Source organism: Corythoichthys intestinalis, chromosome 3, assembly GCF_030265065.1.
Source record: "Corythoichthys intestinalis isolate RoL2023-P3 chromosome 3, ASM3026506v1, whole genome shotgun sequence".
In the NCBI taxonomy this organism is placed as follows: Eukaryota; Metazoa; Chordata; class Actinopteri; order Syngnathiformes; family Syngnathidae; genus Corythoichthys; species Corythoichthys intestinalis.
Window position 1 is genome coordinate 56874906 of NC_080397.1, and position 20416 is coordinate 56895321.

The window sequence follows — 20416 nt, forward strand, 5'->3', positions numbered from 1 at the left end:
ATGTCATTTTGAAAGGCAATTTAAAATAAAAATGCAATAGAGAACAACATTTTTTTCTTGTGTTAGGTGGGAAAAAGTATCATTTGACTGTGTTTATTAGCAGAATGTTTTATTTTAGGATGATTGTGATGTGTACTGTGTGTTAATATAGTTCAGAAATATGTTAATCGTTAAGTATGTTTATTAGGGCTGTCAAAATTATCGCGTTAATGGGCGGTAATTCATTTTTTAAATTAATCACGTTAAAATCTTTGACACAATTAACGCACAAATGCCCCGCTCAAACAGATTAAAATGACAGCAAAGTCAAAGCTGTACTTGTTGTGTTTTTCGGAGTTTTGCCGCCCTCTGCTGGCGCTTGGGTGTGACTGCTTTTATAGGTTTCAGCACCCATGAGGATTGTGTAAGTAATTATTGACAGCAACAATGCCGAGTTACTAGTTTATTTTTTGATTGAAATTTTTACAAATTTTATTAAAACGATAACATGAAGAGGGGTTTAAATATAAAATTTCTATAACTTGGACTAACATTTACCTTTTAAGAACTACAAGTCTTTCTATCCATGGATCGCTTTAACAGAATGTTAATGCCGGTTTGTTGATTTATTGTTATAATAAATAAATACAGTACTTATGTACCGTATGTTAAATGTATATATCCATCTTGTGTCTTATCTTTCCATTCCAACAATAATTTACAGAAAAATATGGCATATTTTATAGATGGTTTGAATTGCGATTAATTACGATTAATTTTTAAGCTGTAATTAACTCGATTAAAAATTTTAATCGTTTGACACCCCTAATGTTTATGTATGACTAGATGTGTTCGTAATGGCGAGCGGACGACGAGTGACTTCTAGTAGTGTCTAAAATCCAGAAGTTAAATGTTTTGTCACAAAAATGTGTATTTGTTTATTGATATAATTATATAAGAATTCACATTTTAGAGCATATAAGAAATGAGCCGTCTGTGTGCAGCAATGCGAGATGGACGTTGTTTTTTTTCTTGTTTCAGCTGTACAGGAAAAATTAAAATAAAACAAAATTAAGTGTGTAGCAACAGATTGAAGCATTTAATCTCTGTCCGCACCACCGTACCGCACCAGATGCATCGCTATTATTTCAGCCGACTGCCACACGCATCATCAAATTTGTCAGACGTTCTCCACTGCCGCACCTGTCCTAGTGTCCTGAATGTTGCCAATGGAAAATATGTGAGCGCCCCTTACTGGTTGCTCTTTTTAACGCTTCCCCTGTGGCCCTTGCGCCTGCCAGGTTTTTCCCGAGGTCCTAGCGCCCTTCCAATTACTTAATAAAACTTTATTATTATTTTTTTTTCATTCACTCCCAGCCATTTTCACCAGAGCAACCTCCTCCGCTCCCCCCGTTTTACTGGATTTTGCAAGGCCCACAGAAAATTCTGTTCTATTGCCATTTAAACATGGATAAGAAATATTAGACTCTCTTCTTTCAGCAGGAAAAAAAAAAACGTTAGTTCCTATTAGGGATGTCCCGATCCAGGTTTTTGCACTTCCGATCCAATACCGATACTGGCCGATACCGACCTATCTGAGCATGTGTAAAGTTTAAAGTTATTTGGCCTCCTTCCTCAGTTGTCAGACTCATGTTAAAAAAGGTTTTAGTACCCTTGATAACAACTAGCCAGCTGAATTAGGTGAGTTTGAATAACACACAACGGTTGGTAACAAGAAACTGACCTGTTTATTCAGTGACAAACACAAAACATTATAAATAACAAACAGAAATGGCCTAGTCAGTCAGTAAAACGTGCAAATAATATTGTAAACTGTCTTGAAAAATCAAAACACACCAACAACCTCAGTGGAAAATCCCACAAATCCCTCAAGCTATTAGATGCTTTCAATGTTTCGTGCATTAGTTACAAAAATTGTATAAAAAGCCCCTCAGGTTTAAATAAACGACTATTTCAGTATCAAGTTAACATTTTAAAACGGTAAATAAAATACTCAAGTCCCCATTCTGTATCAGCAGCTTTAAACTACATTCAATTCATTTAATTTTGTGAATTAACTGTTCAAGTTGTTAAAATTGCTCCCGTTATTCCATAATTTCCCTTCTGTCTACTTTCGACATGTGAAAGTTTTAAAACTGTTTTGAAGATAGATTCAAGTCAAGATTTTGCCGATTTAGGAGTATTTTAGATGAAAAGTTAATTAGGTTCGCTTGGAAGGTTCACAACAGCCTACTAGGGAAGTCTTCTGCTTTAAGATGGTGGCTGTTTACTAACGCATCTGGTTTTCAATACTTCAATGTTGCTAACGCAGTCGAGTCTGTCGTGTAGCATCTGGTTCTATATACATATGATATCTATTATCTCCAGTAAAACGACGTTGACGTAGTTTGTTGCGGCTTTCAGAAGCAGTCAGGTATTCTTGTGTTTTTTATCCAGCGGCATGAGTTGAGCTAAAGCCGTGAGTTGAGCATTGGCATTACCCGGGTCTAAGACAAGTTATGTTTACTTTCGGGACACAATGCGGTCAGTTTCTCATTGCGTCCCGAAGACCGCGCTGTGTATTAGTTCCGCTTTACTTGACATATTTCAATAATCGGAATTTGGATGTTTGCGAATCGTTCTCGAATCTTCAGCGGCCGAATCGCGTGTTGGATGGTGCGTCTTTACTCACGTGAGATAATGGCTCGTCATCCAGAATGAATTCTTCGGCAATGACTCTTGTTATTCCCTGGGCTTTGGGACTGTCGAGTGCCAGTTTGTCACACATAGCAAAAGTTTCTGCCAGTGTTAGTTGCGTAGGACCTTTCTTTTTGTCTTCGGTTTTCTTAACATACTCCTCATATTGTTTGTGTTGGTATTTCGCTAAATGCTTGATTAGGTCGGTTGCATTAAAACTTCTTACAGCTTTACCTCTACGCTTGACTTTATTGTGGCATATGTTGCTCTCAGCCTCTTCGTCTTTGTCGTCCTTTAAGGTGAAATGATCCCACACAGCTGACATTTTTACCGATAAAGTCTCTCGGTAAATTGGGAGACGGTAATGTAAATGTAGTGTGTTGAAGGTGTGCCATAAAATGCGGACCGGAATTTAGGGACACCGAAGCAAAAACTGGAATGGATTATGTAAATCGGTGCGCTGGAAAACCCAGACCGGACTTTAAAAAAAAACTGGAACGGAAGTCTGGATCGGAATTTTTCCTGTGTTCCGATCCGATACCGATGCGCATTTTTTTGCCCATATCGGCGTCCGATCCGATCCAAATATCGGATGGGAACATCTCTAGTTCATATCTTTTTCCATTCTTTAGATATCAGCATTAGAAAATAAGCTTAGTTAGAGCAATTTTCAATTTCTGATGAAAAAACAAATTGAGCTTTTTGTAAAAGCATACATTTCAAACATAACTTTGACTTGAACACAGCTATTTTTTGCTTTTGTGACATCCCAAACATCTGAATAATGTTTTCCTTCTACAAAATAACATAAACAACAAGACAAATAGAGCTTTTGATAGCAAAGTAACAATTTATTTACACATAACTAAACTATTGAACTGAGAGATGACACTGTTGTGGCCGCGACAGCCGGGGTAAACTTTTCCCTCATTTTAATCTTTCTTTTGTCGTGACCACTACGTCATTACAAAATTCACCTACGGAACTTCTGTAGGGCATGTGCCAAGTGTTTTACATCATTTTTCTCACGCTTCCTATTTCTCTTCATTTCCTTTCATGATCCGATATGAGTTCTTACCAAATGCGTGACTGCCCTCCAGGGGCCAGTTTTATTGCTTTAAAATGGATTTTGAGCGTTGTGCTTTGGAGCGAACTTGCATCAGAACCTAGAGATGTCTCTTGTGAAAAAAAAAATGTAAAAGACGTATAAATATGTTTTTGGGACACTGAAACATTTCAAAATAGAACATATTTATACGTTTTTGGGAGCAAATGAGTTGATAATAGGGCTGTCAAACGATTAAAATTTTTAATTGAGTTAATTACAGCTTAAAAATTAATTAATCGTAATTAATCGCAATTCAAACCATCTCTAAAATATGCCATATTTTTATGTAAATTATTGTTGGAATGGAAAGATAAAACTCATGACGGATATATACAGTGGGGAGAACAAGTATTTGATACACTGGGAAAACCCATGGGTTTTCCCATTGGCGTTTTAATAAAATTTGTAAAATTTTCAATCAAAAGTAGAGTTAATATAATAATAATAAGAATAAAAATAACAATAATAAAAATAGAGTGAAAAGTTTTACGTGTATTTTGCATAGCTATTTTGATTTGGAATGCCAGTTCATTTTGCATTGTTGTTTAACTGTGTGTCAGAATAGGGCCTCATTACTATAGACTGAAGTGCTTTTCCTTTTGTGAACATTATTTTTTTTTTTTTTTGAGGGATAGGAATATTATTTTTGTTGTGCTTTCACTAAACGATACTTGTTTGTTATGAAGGAGTTGCCGAAGCTTATGCCAATAAACGGCGCGGTCCAAAGAACGCCTGTGTCCACTCGCCTTTACTGTATAACATATACGTATCTGTACATATCTTACCCAAAATACAACAAGAGACACATAATTGCCACTAAAAGAAAGAAAACTTACCGAAATATGTGAGGAGCACAAATAGCAATTTGCATTGCATTGTGAATACAGCATAAACGTCTCACAACTACTAATTCTCCCACGTATAGAAGAAATAACATGAGTATGGAACGGCGCTGCCCCCAAGCGGCCGGTGGCATTCTCTTCACTCTTAATGTCCATAAACGGCCTCATTGTAATCTGCTTGAGGCAATATGCCAGCGGGTCATTCATTGCATGCGTTAATTGCGTCAAATATTTTAACTAGGGCTGTCAAAATTATCGCGTTAATGGGTGCTATTTTTTTAAATTAATGACGTTAAAATATTTGACGCAACTAACGCAGATGCCCCGCTCAGAGAGATTTAAATGACAGTACACAGTGAAACGCTCACTTGTTGTGTTTTATGGAGTTTTGCCGCCCTCTGCTGGCGCTTGGGTGCGACTGATTTTATAGGCTTCAGCATCCATGAGCATTGTGTAAGTCATTATTGACATCAACAATGGCGGGATACTAGTTTATTTTTTGATTGAAAATTTTACAAATTTTATTAAAACGAAAACATTAAGAGGGGTTTTAATATAAAATTTATCTAACTTGTACTAACAGTTTTCTTTTAAGAACTACAAGTCTTTCTATCCATGGATCGCTTTAACAGAATGTTAATAATGTTAATGCCATCTTGTTGATTTATTGTTATAATAAACAAATACTCCTTATGTACCGTATGTTGAATGTTTTATCCATCTTGTGTCTTATCTTTCCATTCCAACAATAATTTACAGAAAAATATGGCATATTTTATAAATGGTTTGAATTGCGATTAATTGCGATTAATTACGATTAATTAATTTTTAAGCTGTAATTAACTTGATTAAAAATTTTAATCGTTTGACAGCCCTAATTTTAACGTGATTAATTAAAAAAATTAATTAACGCCCGTTACCGCGATAATTTTGACAGCCCTAGTTGATAATAATTGAAAATTTGTCTGCGAGCCGGATGTAGCGGTCAAAAGAGCCATACCTGGCTCGCGAGCCATAGGTTCCCGACCCCTGGCCTATGGGAAGGCATGGCGCAAATTCTGTGGGAGTTGTCTTGTCAACTGATGGTGGACTCTTATGATGATTGTTCATTAGATTTACCATTCCCTAACTAATTTTCTCTGCTCTTGTGCCCAAGTCTGGTTGAGACCAACCCGGATGTCGCCATGGACTGCATCATCCACATGAGCCAGAACATTACTGCATCACAAAGGGCCAAGCTCTCTCATCTTCTTGCTACAATGGACAACAGCAACACCAGCTAAACTGCGGAACAGTTTTAAGGCTTGTATTATCATAAAAGAGTTCTGGATACTTTTCCACATTCAAATGAACTTTTAAAAGTACCATGGTAAAGAACTCCTAATGAACCACTTTGTATGAAATAGTATTGAGGCAGTCTAAAAGTAGAATGTAAAATGTCAACTTACAATACCCACTACAGTTCAATAATCACACAAGGATGTTGCTGTCGGATCATGGAAGACCATTTCAGTCTAGGATGCTATGTTTGATTTAAAAACTGTCACTGTAATGCACATTGCACTTCTGCTTTTCTATATACATGACACTGGTGTTACTTTAGCCTTATATGCACACACACAGCTTTGTATTTATAGTGGAGGAGATGGTTGTGCAAAACAGTCTCACATACACCGATAATTGTGTAAAGATCTAAGTCGCGGTGCTAATATTTAGCGCTATGCACAATTAGTATTGCAGCGTATGTAGTACAAGGGTCCTGATCATTTTCATTGATTTGTAAGCATACAACATACCATCTAACATGAATGAAAGTAACATATTTCAGAAATTTTATGGTGCTATGAACTAAGACACCAAATATACTATTTAATACTGAGAATTTTTGTTTGACCTTTCAGCTACAAATATAACATTTCACGTGAATGTATATAAGCTGTTATTTTTGACAAATGTGGGAATAAATATCACTGGTTTATTTTTGGCAAAAGAAACATTTTATTTACCCATTCATTTTTTGATGGAACATTAATATGCATTTAATATTCCAATCAACATGTTAATCACAAATGTAAGCTGTTGTAAAAAAAAAAAAAAAAAAAAAAAAGAACTGAAAAACACAGTGGTACATGTTGACATTTTGGAATGAAGTTGGGTAAAAGAGTCGAGAGAAAGATTTTCTGTGGTAATAGCCATTTGAACATTCAAATATATACAGCAAAAGGTTGACGGAAATTGTCAACTTTCCTAGCTGCCTTTTTTATAAATATAAATAAAACAACACAGAGATAATGTCTATCACAGTACATCATACAAAAGACAGAACTACAATATAGAAGGCTTTTCAAACAGATTAGGGATTTTAAAAAATTACATTTCCTTAAGCTTTTGTTTGTACTTACACAAGCATTTCGGAGGCTTTGCTTGGCAAAGCTTGATATTATAATGTCTTTAAATGCTTTTCTGCCACGTCTTTAAAAAAAAAAAAAATGTCTTGATGAACTCTCCATTTTGATAGTTCCCGGCTGATTTGTACAAAAAAAATGCCTTCACTTGGTGTCTTGGACAAGATATCCTCAAAAAGAATAGTGTTGCTTTAAAGCAAGACGATGGGCTTGCTGCTGGCTGGTGAGCTCATGTATTGTGAGGACAGGGAATCCTGTGACGTGTATGAAGTGTACAAACCCGTCACCTGTACGTCTGACAGCGGCAGGCTTGCTCCGCTGGAGGCAGGCGGGAGGCTGCTCCCCAAATCACAGTCCGATAGTCGCAGTGGGGAGTTAGTGAATGTGCCCAATGCATCCAAGTTAAAGCTGTCGTCCTTCATTTCCTCCCACAGGTTACCTGAAGTAAGATTGATAGAATAAATTCAGGGTTTACACTAGGCCTGAACGATATTGGAAAAAACTATTGCTGCGATTTTTTTTGGGGTTTGCGATATATTGCGATATTATATTGCGATATTTAAAAAAAAAATTGGGGGGGAACCACAGTGTACAGTATACCATCATTTTTCACGGTCAATAGGGACCAGAACCCACCGCGATAAGTGAAAAACCGCGAAGCAGCGCATAACCCCCCCATTTTTTTGTGTGTGTGTGTGTGTGTGTGTGCTCAATGTATTTATTCAGATCGGGCACTGGAAAGAGATCCATAAAGACATGTTTTTTTCTCACTTTTTTCCCACCAAAGTATGATTTTAATATATGTATATAAAAATAAATGCTTTTTAAGCACTTCAGATGTAATAATTATGATCAGTTTTAAACATAACTGTCCCACGGAATCATTTTTAAATAAGAATAAAGTACTGTAGTAGAAAAATGCTTGGCTTTATTAAATGCTTACATGCTAACATGGCTGTGACTCTTGGAGTGACATGTTGAAATTACAAACTCCTCATAATCACTTGTGGCGTTTATTTTATATGTCTCGAAAGCAGGGCCAGCCCAGCCTATACGCAGACTATGTAGCTGCTTAGGGCCCCTGACCACTAGGGGGCCCCCAATTTTGCAATTGTTTAATTTATATTCTATTTTGTTTACTACAGTTTGCTTTATTTGACTTGTGTGACTTTTGATACTTGATTACAAGCTTAAAAAAATAAAAGTCCTTCCTTAACTTCTTTATTTTCTCTTTTAGAAAAAGGTTTGGCGCTATCTACTGTAAGTTCTGACAATCATTTGGGGTGAGAAGTTTGAAGTATGCAGTGCAACAAAATCTGATTAATATACAAATTATGGACGTATGGGTTGGATTGCATGTATGGGTTTCACAGTACACTGACGTAATGGTGGGCCAAAAATATGGGCCTCTTTGCATTATTTTGCTTAGGGCCCCCAAATGGCCTGGGCCGGCCCTGCTCGAAAGTCTCCACATTCTCCCCCCACAGACACACACATTCATTCCAGCCCGCGCTTCCTTGCAGAAACTGTTTAATAAGTTAAACGATGATTGACAGATTGCTGTCCAGCTTCTTTGGCCAGATCAAAGCCATCGTTAACTTTAATAAGCAAGTGCCGCAGTGACAAAGCTGGGAAAGGGGGTGAGAGAGGCTGTGCGAGCGAATGAAACAGAACAAAGGTTCGTGGATTGGAAAAAAAGTAACTATCGCACGTCCCTGCGATGGGACTATCGCGCATGCGCACATCGTGATGGCGATGTTTAAACGATATATCGTTCAGGCTTAGTTCAGCAATCTTAACTTTATTTTTGTTGATGTAACTTGCTCAATACAGCATTTTCCAACATTGACACCTAAAGTGGTATGAAAAAGTTTTTGAACCCTATGGAATTTCTCACATTTCTGCATAAAATCACCATCAAATTTGATCTGATCTTTGTCAAAATCCCAGATGAAACAACAGTGTCTGTTTTAACTAAAACCACCCAAACATTTATAGGTTTTCATATTTTAATGAGGATAGTATGCAAACAATGACAGAAGGGGAAAACAAAGGTAACTGAACTATCACATTTAATATTTTGTGGTCCCCCATTTGGCAGAAATAACTTCAACCAGTTGCTTCCTGTAGCTGCAGATCAGTCTCGCACATCGATCAGGACTAATCTTGGCCCATTATTCTCTACAAAACTGCTGTAGTTCAGTCAGATTCTTGGGTTGTCTGGCATGAAATGCATGTCTTTAAGTCATGCCACAGCATCTCAATAGGGTTCCAATCTGGACTTTGACTTGGCCACTCCAGAACCTGTATTTCGTTCTTCTGAAACCATTCTGAAATTGATTTACTTCCGTGTTGTTGATCATTGTCTTGTTGCAGCATCCATCCTCTTTTCAGCTTCAACTGTCTGATAGACAGCCTCAGGTTTTCCTGCAAAACTTTTGAATTCATTCTTCCATTAATTATTGCAAGTTGTCCAGGCCGTGAGGTAGCAAAACAGCCCCAAATCATGATCCTCCCTCCACCATGCTTCTAGGTGGGGATGAGGTGTTGATGTTGTTGAGCTGTTCCATTTTTCTTCCAGACATCATTGTGTGTTACTTCCAAACAACAACTTTGGTTTCATCAGTCCACAAAATATTTTGCCAAAACTTCTGTGGAGTGTCCGAGTGCCTTTTTGTGAACATTAAACGAGCAACTATGTTTTTTTTTGTTTTGTTTTTTTTGACAGCAGTGGCTTCCTCCGTGGAGTCCTCCCATGAACACCATCCTTGGCCATAGTTTTACATATAGTTGATGTGTGCACATCGATGTTGGACTGTGCCAGAGATTTCTGTTAGTCTTTGGCAGACACTTTAGGGTTCTTTTCTACCTCTCTGAGTATACTGCACTGAACTCTTTTTTTTTTTTTTTTTTTTTTTTTTTTTAAACCTGTCCTGTTCAGCTGTTTGACACAGAGAATGGAAGTCTAAGTGCCCGGATTCTGAACAGTTTTAATGTTTCACATTGAGAGTCTGACATACTCCCATTGTGATCATTCAAAATACCTTTTTATTATGACAAAGCAGCGAACAGGAAGGGATTATGGGGGGACAGAAGAAAAGAAATACAAGAGAAGAAAGAAAAGAAACACATACACAAACAACAACAAGAAATACATTGAACATCTAAACTAGTTACTAATATGCTGGTGCTATCGTCAGCGAGATGTATTTCCGGTTTACACCATGTGGGGGCCTATTGGCCAGTGAAAGAGGAGAATGGGGGTGGGGGTGTCTATAAGACTATAGACTAAGTGATTGAAAGGGGTAGAGTGTACACAAATCAGTTCTGTGATCTAGAACCCAGTAATCGTGTGAATCTCTTATGAGTGAAAGCCCGTTGGCGACCAACCCTACGCCGCCGCATCGCCAATCCCGGCACCGGAACCCCCAACCCGAGCATGCCCTACCACATCCAGCAGCACGCAAGCCCCACCGGGCGCGCGACAGCCACGCAGACGGGCGGAGAGACCGCGCGGGCACCAACCCAGGGCCACGGCCCACACCCAGCCAGCCCGGGGAGGGAGGGCGGGCGGGGGGGCGGGGGGATCCATGCGCAGCCCATCCCTCCTCCAACCGCCCAGCAAAGGAGCCACCGTCACCCCCCCCCGGGACCCAGGGTGGTCCCCCGGGCCACCCGCGCGCCCATCAACCGGCCTTCAGGGATGGCAGGAGGGGACGCATCACCAACCCCCACGCCTACACCCACCCCCGCCCGCCCACCCGGACCACGAGCCACAGCCCCCCAACCGGCACGGCACGCCACGGGACCCCCAGCGGCCCACCAAGCCCCAGGCAAGGCAGGGCCCCCCGCCGGTGCAGGCGACACCCCGCTGATACACCGGCGCCCAGCCAGCGACCCGCGACGGAGCGCAGGGCGGACGCCCAGCCAGAGAAGAGAGGGGAAGGCGGAGGCAGGAGAACGCCCAGGGACTGCCATGGGGCGACGCAAGATCGGAGACCCGACCCCCCAACCCACTCCCGCGGCCGGCAGCCGAGGCAGAGGGGAGGCCACACCCCGGGAGCCACACCATATAGAAAAAGTGTGGGACCCACCTACCACCCTATTACTGTGGCTGCCAGGTTCCCGACTGGCAGCCATCACCCAGCACCGTGATGGGGGTGTGAGGGGAGGGTAGTGCAATGTATGCATTAAAATAGGAGAGCTTGGCTTGGGGCAGTGGGACCGCAGCATGGAGTTTCTGTCCAGCCGCCCGTCCCACCGCCCTTTGCCAGAGCTCTCCTGTGGAGTATGATGTGTGTGGTGCATTTAAAAAAGGTGCAGGGATGGCGGGGCCTGTGGTGAGGAGGCAGCCGTGAGGCCCCCCCCCCCCCCCCCCCCCCAGCAGGTCCCAACCATCCCACAACCTTGGTGTGTGGTGCATTAAAAACAGGGGGGAGTCGGGCTGGGACTGTAAAGCCCCGTCCCAACTCTCCCCGGAGAAATGTATGAGCATGTAAGTGCCAGGGTGAAAAATATTTACAGTGCCGAAGTGAGAAGTGCGTGAGTTAAGAGGCAGGCTCCCGCGGGCGTGGCCCCGTCCACCAGAACCACCGGCCCCAGGGCGGAAGAAGCGTCAGGGCCCCGATCAACCCCCGCCCCAGAACACCCACGGCGCCTCCGCGACCGCCCACCCCCCTCCCACCCACCGAGCACCCACCCACCCCGCACCCCGAGCAGGCGCCACACCAAGCGCCGGCGACCAGGGGGCGTCCACCCCACCGGCAAGGGACAACAAGCCTCACCCTAGGCCCCGCGGGCCCCAAGAGGCCCCGCTAACGACCCCGCCGGCCGGGGGGCAGCCGCGGCCGCCGCGGCCCAGGGAGGCAGACAGGGCCGGAAACAGACCAAGGGGAGAGAAGCGCACCCCCCACAACCCACCCCCGGGCCAAGAGGGGCGCGCGGTATGGCACCAGAGGGCACCTCCCCGGCACCCGGTACAGGGAGACGCGGCTCCGGCCGGGCGGACCTGGGAGGGAACCATGGCTGCCGCATACACCCCCCGGCCCCCACCCCAACCCCAACCCCAACCCGGCCGGCCGGGGAAGGGCCGCGGCCCCGGACCGGCACCCGCACGGCCCCCCCACCCGCCCACGACACCAGCGCGCGCCCGACGGGACCCCCCGCACAGCCAGACGCAACCGGACAAGCCCCGGCCGAAAATCCCGGAAAATCACTGAACTCTTGGCATCATCTTTGGTGATCGGCCACTCCTTGGGAGAGAAGCAACAGTGCCAAAATCTCTTCACTTGTATACAACTTATCTGACTGTCGATTGATGAACATCCAGACTTACATCCAGACTCTTAGAGATGGTTTTGTATCCTTTCCCAGCTTCATACAAATCAACAATCCTTGATCGCAGGTCTTCAAACTGCTTTTTTGACCTAGCCATGATGCACATCAGACAGTGCTTCTCATCAAGATAGTTCTTACCAGGTGTGTGTTTTATAGTGGGCAGGGCAGCTTTAAACCACTCATCAGATAATGGGCTCACACCTGGTTTGAATTGTTTGGTAAAACTTGGTTTCAATTGCTCTTTAAGTCTCCTTAGGCAGAGGGTTCACTTACTCATTTTCCCCACTTCTGTCATTGTTTGCATACTATCCTCGTTAAAATATGACCGCCTATAAATGTTTGGCTGGTTTTGGTTAAAGCAGACACTGTTTTTTATCTGTGTGATTTTGACTATGATCAGAGCACATTTGATGGTGATTTTATGCAGGAATATGGGAAATTCCAAAGGATTCAGATACTTTTTCATACCTCTGTACCACTGTATTTAGCCTAACTGAAGCCCAGTTTACTTAAAATGTTGAGTTTTAACTTTTTTTTTTTCCATCAAAACATTTTACATTTAAAACAATTTTTTTAACAATCTAGGTGTTGTCTGTCCCTTCAAATAGCATCACTTGTAACCCACAACTTCCAGTGGTATGAAAAAATTATCCGAACCTATAAATGTTTGAGTGGTTTTAATTAAAACTGTTTTTTTTTTTTTTTTATCTGTGTGATTTTGACTAAGATCAGATCACATTTGATGGTGATTTTATGCAGAAATGTGAGAAATTACAAAGGGTTCAATATACTTTTTTAATACCACTTCACCTCAACATACGATCGCTTTGACATCCAATGTAAAATTTGACTCGCCGTTTGTTTCTACATCCGACGATATGCTGGAAATACGACGATGTATGCAGTGTCGTAGCAATTTCATTGTTTTCCCGCAAGACTGCAACACGGCAGTCTTTTACTTTTTTTTTTTTTATTTTAACTTGTCCTGTTCAGCTGTTTGACACAGAGAATGGAAGTCTAAGTGCCCGGGTTGTCTGAACAGTTTTAATGTTTCACATTGAGAGTCTGATATACTCCCACTGTCATCATTCAAAATACCTTTTTATTATGACAAAGCAGCGAACAGGAAGGGATTATGGGGGGACAGAAGAAAAGCAACACAAGAGAAGAAAGAAAAGAAACACATACACAAACAACAACAAGAAATACATAGAACATCTAGACTAATTATTAATATGCTGGTGCCATCGTCAGCGAGATGTATTTCCGGTTTACACCATGTGGGGGCCTATTGGCCAGTGAAAGAGGGGGACGGGGGTGGGGGTGTCTATAAGCTAAGTGATTGAAAGAGGTAGAGTGTACACAAATAAGTTCTATGATCTCGAACCCAGTAATCATGTGAATCTCTTATGAATGTAAGCCCGTTGGCGACCAACCCTACGCCGGTTCATCGCCAACCTCGGCACCAGGACCCCCAACCCGAGCATACCCTACCGCATCCAGCAGCACGCGAGCCCCACCGGACGCGCGACAGCCACGCAGACGGGCGGAGAAGCCGCGCAGGCGCCAACCCAGGGCCGCGGCCCCCACCCGGCCAGCCCGGGGGGGGGAGAGATGGAGGGTGGGCGGGCGGGGGTTTGGGTGGGTCAAGCGCAGCCCATCCCTCCTCCCGCAGCCCAGCAAAGGAGCCATCGTCCCCCTCCCGGGATCCAGGGTGGTCCCCTGGGCCACCCGCGCACCCATCAACCGGCCTTCAGGGATGGCAGGAGGGGATGCACCACCAACCCCACGTCTACCCCCACCCCCGGCCACGAGCCACAGCCGCAGCCCCCCAACCGGCACGGCACGCCACAGGACCCCTAGCGGCCCACCAAGCCCAAGGCAGGGCAGAGCCCCCCGCCGGTGCAGGCAACACCCCGCTGATACACCGGCGCCCAGCCAGCGACCCGCGACGGAGCGCAGGACGGATGTCCAGTCAGAGAAGAGGGGAAGGCGGAGGCAGGAGAACGCCGAGTAACTGCCACGGGGCGATGCAAATCAGAGCCCCGACCCCCCTCCCCACTCCCGCGGCCGGGAGCCCAGGCAGAGGGGAGGCCACACCCCAGGAGCCACGCCATAAGGAAAAACAACATCCGATGTACAATTTGACTCGCCGTTTGTTTCTACATCCGACGATATGCTGGAAATACGACAACGTATGCAGCGTCTTAGCAATTCCATTGTTTTCCCGCAAGACTGCAACACGGCAGTCTTTTACTCTTTTTGTGACTGTTCTCTTCAGTGAAATTTCAGCAAATGTGGCTCTAACTAATTTGTTTAATGCTTTGGCCTTAGCACAAAACGGTTATCTGTTGAGCTCTTCAGTAAATATCTAGGTTTGGTAGTGGCAATGGTAATTTCTGAATGGTGTATAAGGCAACGGCGCAATGATCTAGCCTACCTTGAAGGGCAAAATCCATGATGCTGGGGTCCAACGCATCCACCTCTGTGTGGCTATCAACTTGTACGCTGTAAAAGTCTTCAGGAGGCTTGCTGGGTTGCTGGCTTAGCGGACTCCGAGAGAGGTCGGGCACCGTGTGGAGTGGGGGTGTTTGGGCTGGAGCCGGGGACATTGGCGCCAAGCGAGCTTGGGCCTGGAGCTGGGCTTGGATCTGATGGTGCTGGTGCATTGGTATACACGGCAGGGAGAGGGTCACAATGGGCTGGGGTCGCTGCATCTGCGCCGTCAACGAGAGACCTGTTGGGCAGCTCGGCAGCCGTGTCATGACTGGTTCTATGACCTTCCGTCTGCAGTTTTCTGGGCGGTCTGTAATCAGCTTGTCCAGCTCATCTGCAAGAACAGGGTTTACGCAGGTCATTAAAAAGCATTAAAAGTCAGGAAATGGAATTTGTCAAAATTATTTTTGTTTGGGTCAGGCCGGGCTTCTCTCTCGCTTTTTTTTTTTTTTTTTTTTTACTAAATCTATATTTACTGTATATATGTACACTAAAATGATGTATGGATGTTAAACTAAGGAATATAAAAAAGGAGAGTGGGGCATGGAAAGGCTTCAAATTGATTGTTGAAGGTGCAGAAACCTGTGTCGACTTTGCTGAATGTAAACGAATGTAACGCTTCGCTCTCATACGAGAAATACATTTAACAAACTTTTCCAGCGTTATTTCGTCTAAATGCATTTATAATGATCATAAAAATATATAGACTATTTAAAGTGCATATGACACGAGAAAAAAAAAGTCTGAAATAGGATTATTATGTGAATTGGAATCATATTTTGAGACGATTTGACTGTATACAATTTAGCAAAGCGCAGACGAGAAATTAGTCGTTTAATCTGCCGGTTAGCCACGCCTACCATTATAGGGCTCTAGCGTCCCCAACAGGTGGATGATGTCAGCGGAGTCACGATTTCATCTGATTTAGTATGCAGCCCATTGAGGGGGACTTATTCACAACGAGGAAAACGCGACGAAGAGAGCCGCAAAAATGTCATTGTTTCAGTATCTCTACTCCAATATTTTTACAGGATATTTTTTATCCAAGTATTTTTCCCCAATAGCTAAATAAATGGCATGGTCATGACAAATAAGTCTTGTGCTAAAGGGAATATGAAATATAAAAATCCATTTATTCAAGACGACATGGGAAAATTACTCCATAATGGTCAAAACTGTCGATTCACCTTTACTGTCGCACTTCCCGAACGATATTTTATGCCACCTAAATCGGGCTTATGTCATTTCCCTTCCCCGGCTTCGGAGAATGTAAACAAACCAAGAGGCTTAACAGCTAGCCGACATGCTAACCCGAACCAAGTGATGTTTCAAAGTCTTCGAAGAATGAAGAGGGGAATGAGCCGGGTATATAGTATTGCTCTCCCGGCGGGGGGATGTGCGACAAGCCGCCGGTCGTCGGCCGAGGGGACAAGGAGCATGTCCCAAAATGCAAGCCACCTACATATTAAAATGATCCCAGTATTTGACATAATAAACAACACGATGTTTACTCACGTCCTCGTAAGTCCCATGGTCCCACAGTAATAGGGCTTGTTTTAGCCAATATCCACCGGTGAATGGCAACCTTTTGAAACCCCAAAAAGGCGCACACGCCTCTCCCTCGTACAGAATGATTTTTTGCAGTCGTTTGGCTGGCGTGATGCGAAAAATAAATGGATTAATCCGCAAAATCAGCTGAATCCTTAGTCCTTCTCATACAACAGTAGGACTCCTTCCTCCGTACACGTCACAGCGCCCTCTTTTTCAACTCGAGACTGTTGTCAGAAGTCGCTCATTTTCATGGCACGGGATAAAAAAAACTAAATAAATATAGCGATCGCTTCCACACACATCCAAGCGGTCCATATCATTCAGAAGCATAAAATACCGCCTGAGTGACTTCCGGTGTTGTGCCGAAAAATAGCCGCCCCGCGTGAAATGTCCCCGCTGACGGGAACGCTTATTTATAACGCTTTATTGAGCGTTTATTTGATTTGTTTGTTTACTTATTTTACTATTGAGCGCCCACACGTCACTCGTACAGCTTTTTCATACCAATCGATGGACATGGAAACGATTTTTTGTACCATGAATATACAGTGCCTTGCAAAAGTATTCGGCCCCCTTGAATCTTGCAACCTTTCGCCAGATTTCAGGCTTCAAACATAAAGATATGAAATTTAATTTTTTTGTCAAGAATCAACAACAAGTGGGACACAATCGTGAAGTGGAACAACATTTATTGGAGAATTTAAACTTTTTTAACAAATAAAAAACTGAAAAGTGGGGCGTGCAATATTATTCGGCCCCTTTACTTTCAGTGCAGCAAACTCACTCCAGAAGTTCAGTGAGGATCTCTAAATGATCCAATGTTGTCCTAAATGACCGATGATGATAAATAGAATCCACCTGTGTGTAATCAAGTCTCCGTATAAATGCACCTGCTCTGTGATAGTCTCAGGGTTCTGTTTAAAGTGCAGAGAGCATTATGAAAACCAAGGAACACACCAGGCAGGTCCGAGATACTGTTGTGGAGAAGTTTAAAGCCGGATTTGGGTACAAAAAGATTTCCCAAGCTTTAAACATCTCAAGGAGCACTGTGCAAGCCATCATATTGAAATGGAAGTAGCATCAGACCATTGCAAATCTACCAAGACCCGGCCGTCCTTCCAAACTTTCTTCTCAAACAAGGAGAAAACTGATCAGAGATGCAGCCGAGAGGCCCATGATCACTCTGGATGAACTGCAGAGATCTACAGCTGAGGTGGGAGAGTCTGTCCATAAGACAACAATCAGTCGTACACTGCACAAATCTGGCCTTTATGGAAGAGTGGCAAGAAGAAAGCCATTTCTCAAAGATATCCATAAAAAGTCTTGTTTAAAGTTTGCCACAAGCCACCTGGGAGACACACCAAACATGTGGAAGAAGGTGCTCTGGTCAGATGAAACCAAAATTGAACTTTTTGGCCACAATGCAAAACGAAATGTTTGGCGTAAAAGCAACACAGCTCATCACCCTGAACACACCATCCCCACTGTCAAACATGGTGGTGGCAGCATCATGGTTTGGGCCTGCTTTTCTTCAGCAGGGACAGGGAAGATGGTTAAAATTGACGGGAAGATGGATGCAGCCAAATACAGGAACATTCTGGAAGAAAACCTGTTGGTATCTGCACAAGACCTGAGACTGGGACAGAGATTTATCTTCCAACAGGACAACGATCCAAAACATAAAGCCAAATCTACAATGGAATGGTTCAAAAATAAACGTATCCAGGTGTTAGAATGGCCAAGTCAAAGTCCAGACCTGAATCCAATCGAGAATCTGTGGAAAGAGCTGAAGACTACTGTTCACAAACACTCTCCATCCAACCTCACTGAGCTCGAGCTGTTTTGCAAGGAAGAATGGGCAAGAATGTCAGTCTCTCGATGTGCAAAATTGATAGAAACATACCCCAAGCGACTTGCAGCTGTAATTGGAGCAAAAGGTGGCGCTACCAAGTATTAACGCAAGGGGGCCGAATAATATTGCACGCCCCACTTTTCAGTTTTTTATTTGTTAAAAAAGTTTAAATTATCCAATAAATGTTGTTCCACTTCACGATTGTGTCCCACTTGTTGTTGATTCTTGACAAAAAAATTTAAAATTTCATATCTTTATGTTTGAAGCCTGAAATGTGGCGAAAGGTTGCAAGGTTCAAGGGGGCCGTATACTTTTGCAAGGCACTGTATGTATTTTTTTTACTCTGCTTGAACTAATAAATGTCATACCTGTGTGATTGTCATTGAGATATGTTCGTGAAAACCTGTAGTTTAATACATTTCTGTTCAAAGATGGTTATGTGGCCCAGTCCACGATTTGTTACTAAAATAAAGTACTAGTATTGTGTCTTATTTATTTAAAACTGATTTTACAGTCGTGAATCCATTACTGTAATGTGTCCATGAAAACATTTGATGTTTTCTGAATGAATGAATGAATGAATGAATTTATTGTCATTGTCATCATCATCATCAAATCATCAAAATCAAAAGTCATTATCAAATCATTAACAGTTTCAGAGTGTGGAAGATGAAGACAGACAAGGAAGACGGGAAAAGCAAATGCTTATCGGAAACCCGTCCCCCATCAGCCCGGGTCGCACAAACAGCATATTGTGTATCAATCCAGTCATTGTCTAACGCATTTCGTTCAAAAGTCATTGATTGCCATGGAAATTTCGCATATTGTCAATTTGAGTTCATTGTATCAGTTGAAGTCCAAGTAGATGAAGGGAGGGAAAGCCTGGGGTGCTATGGAGGCTCGCGTGTGCAGTATCCGTTTCAGGAGGTTAGTCATCATCATCCCTTGCCCGGTTTAGACTAGCGTGTCTCTCATGATCACGCAGCTCCGCGTCGATTTTTGTGACCAGTCGTGCGGGGGCGTCACTTAGTGTTGCTTGCTCCTTCATCACCTGTGCCAATTTGTCGCCGTTGTGACGAGCAACCTCCAGTATCTCGTGGAGTTGGTTCTTCATCCTCATCGAGAATCGGCGAACCCAGAGGGCACCAAGAAGCAACAGGAAGGCGAGAGCCATCAGAGCGCCGAAGATATACAGGTCCTCTGCGTCCTCTATCTGGAGGGACGTCAGGCATAACGGCCTCCATTTACCCCAGGCATCCTCCGCATAACCAGACGTGAAGGTGGTAGCTGGACATGGGCGTTGGTTTGATGTCGGTCTCATCGTAGACAATATTTTATCCATGGAACTCATTGCCCAATCTACGAGTTCCATTTTGTCTCAGGTTTAAGCTCTGCACGCACGTTGCAATGGCGGTTCAGTAGTGTGATTTTGCTGAAGGGCATGTCCTAAGAGCAAGTGTTATGTCTTATTCTCTGACCCTGACATTTAATTATCCTTTGCTGCGAGAACATCTTATCTGTGATGTGTGTGCGTTTTACGGTTGAGTTAGGTCAATGTACTGTTTTATTATATTTTGTTTATACATTTTTTTGAAGTAACTTAATGATTTTATATTCGTTAGCGCTGCATCACATGTATTCCATAGGCGAGCCCCAGTGTTTACAATCGAGAACGATTTCATTGTAGTCCTAATGGTGTGATAGGAAAACATTCTGCTTCCTCTCAGATCGTAGGAGGATTCTCTTAGTTGGAACAATGTTTGCAGGTTAGTCGGGAGACTGTTTGCGTTGGCCTTAAACATCATTTGAGCTATTTTGTAATTAACCAGGTCGTGAAATTTTAATAGCTTGGACTTGATAAAAAGTTCATTGGTATATGCTCTGAACGGTGCTCCATGAATAATTCTTATGGCTTTTTTTTGAAGGATAAAGAGTGGGCTTAGGTGAGTTGCATAAGTACTTCCCCAGATCTCTAGGCAGTAATTGAGGTGCGGCAGAACGAGTGCGCAGTACAGGGTTTGGAGAGCCCTCGTATCTAGCATGTTTTGAACTCTAAAGAGAATCGAGATGCTCCTAGCGATTTTGTTGCGCAGTTTCTCTACATGTGGCTTCCAAGTTAGGCGGTGATCAATAACTATACCCAATACTT

General features: G+C 43.1%; 2 protein-coding genes across 3 annotated transcripts in view; one reads left to right on the forward strand and one right to left on the reverse strand.

The window, feature by feature from the left end:
• acacb (acetyl-CoA carboxylase beta) overlaps positions 1 to 9817 on the forward strand; it is a 101879-nt gene extending 92062 nt beyond the window's left edge. For both annotated transcript variants that reach the window (XM_057831254.1, XM_057831255.1), the window contains one exon: positions 5783 to 9817. In XM_057831254.1, the coding sequence (XP_057687237.1) occupies positions 5783 to 5909 (127 nt within the window). In that variant the 3' untranslated portion in view covers positions 5910 to 9817. The remainder of the gene's footprint in view (positions 1 to 5782) is intronic.
• The window catches only part of foxn4 (forkhead box N4), a 53517-nt gene continuing 40255 nt past the window's right edge, over positions 7155 to 20416 (reverse strand). The window contains exons 9-10 of the mRNA XM_057831257.1: positions 14809 to 15198; positions 7155 to 7470 (exon numbers count right to left, since the gene is read on the reverse strand). Of these exons, the coding sequence (XP_057687240.1) occupies positions 7223 to 7470; positions 14809 to 15198 (638 nt within the window). The 3' untranslated portion in view covers positions 7155 to 7222. The remainder of the gene's footprint in view (positions 7471 to 14808; positions 15199 to 20416) is intronic.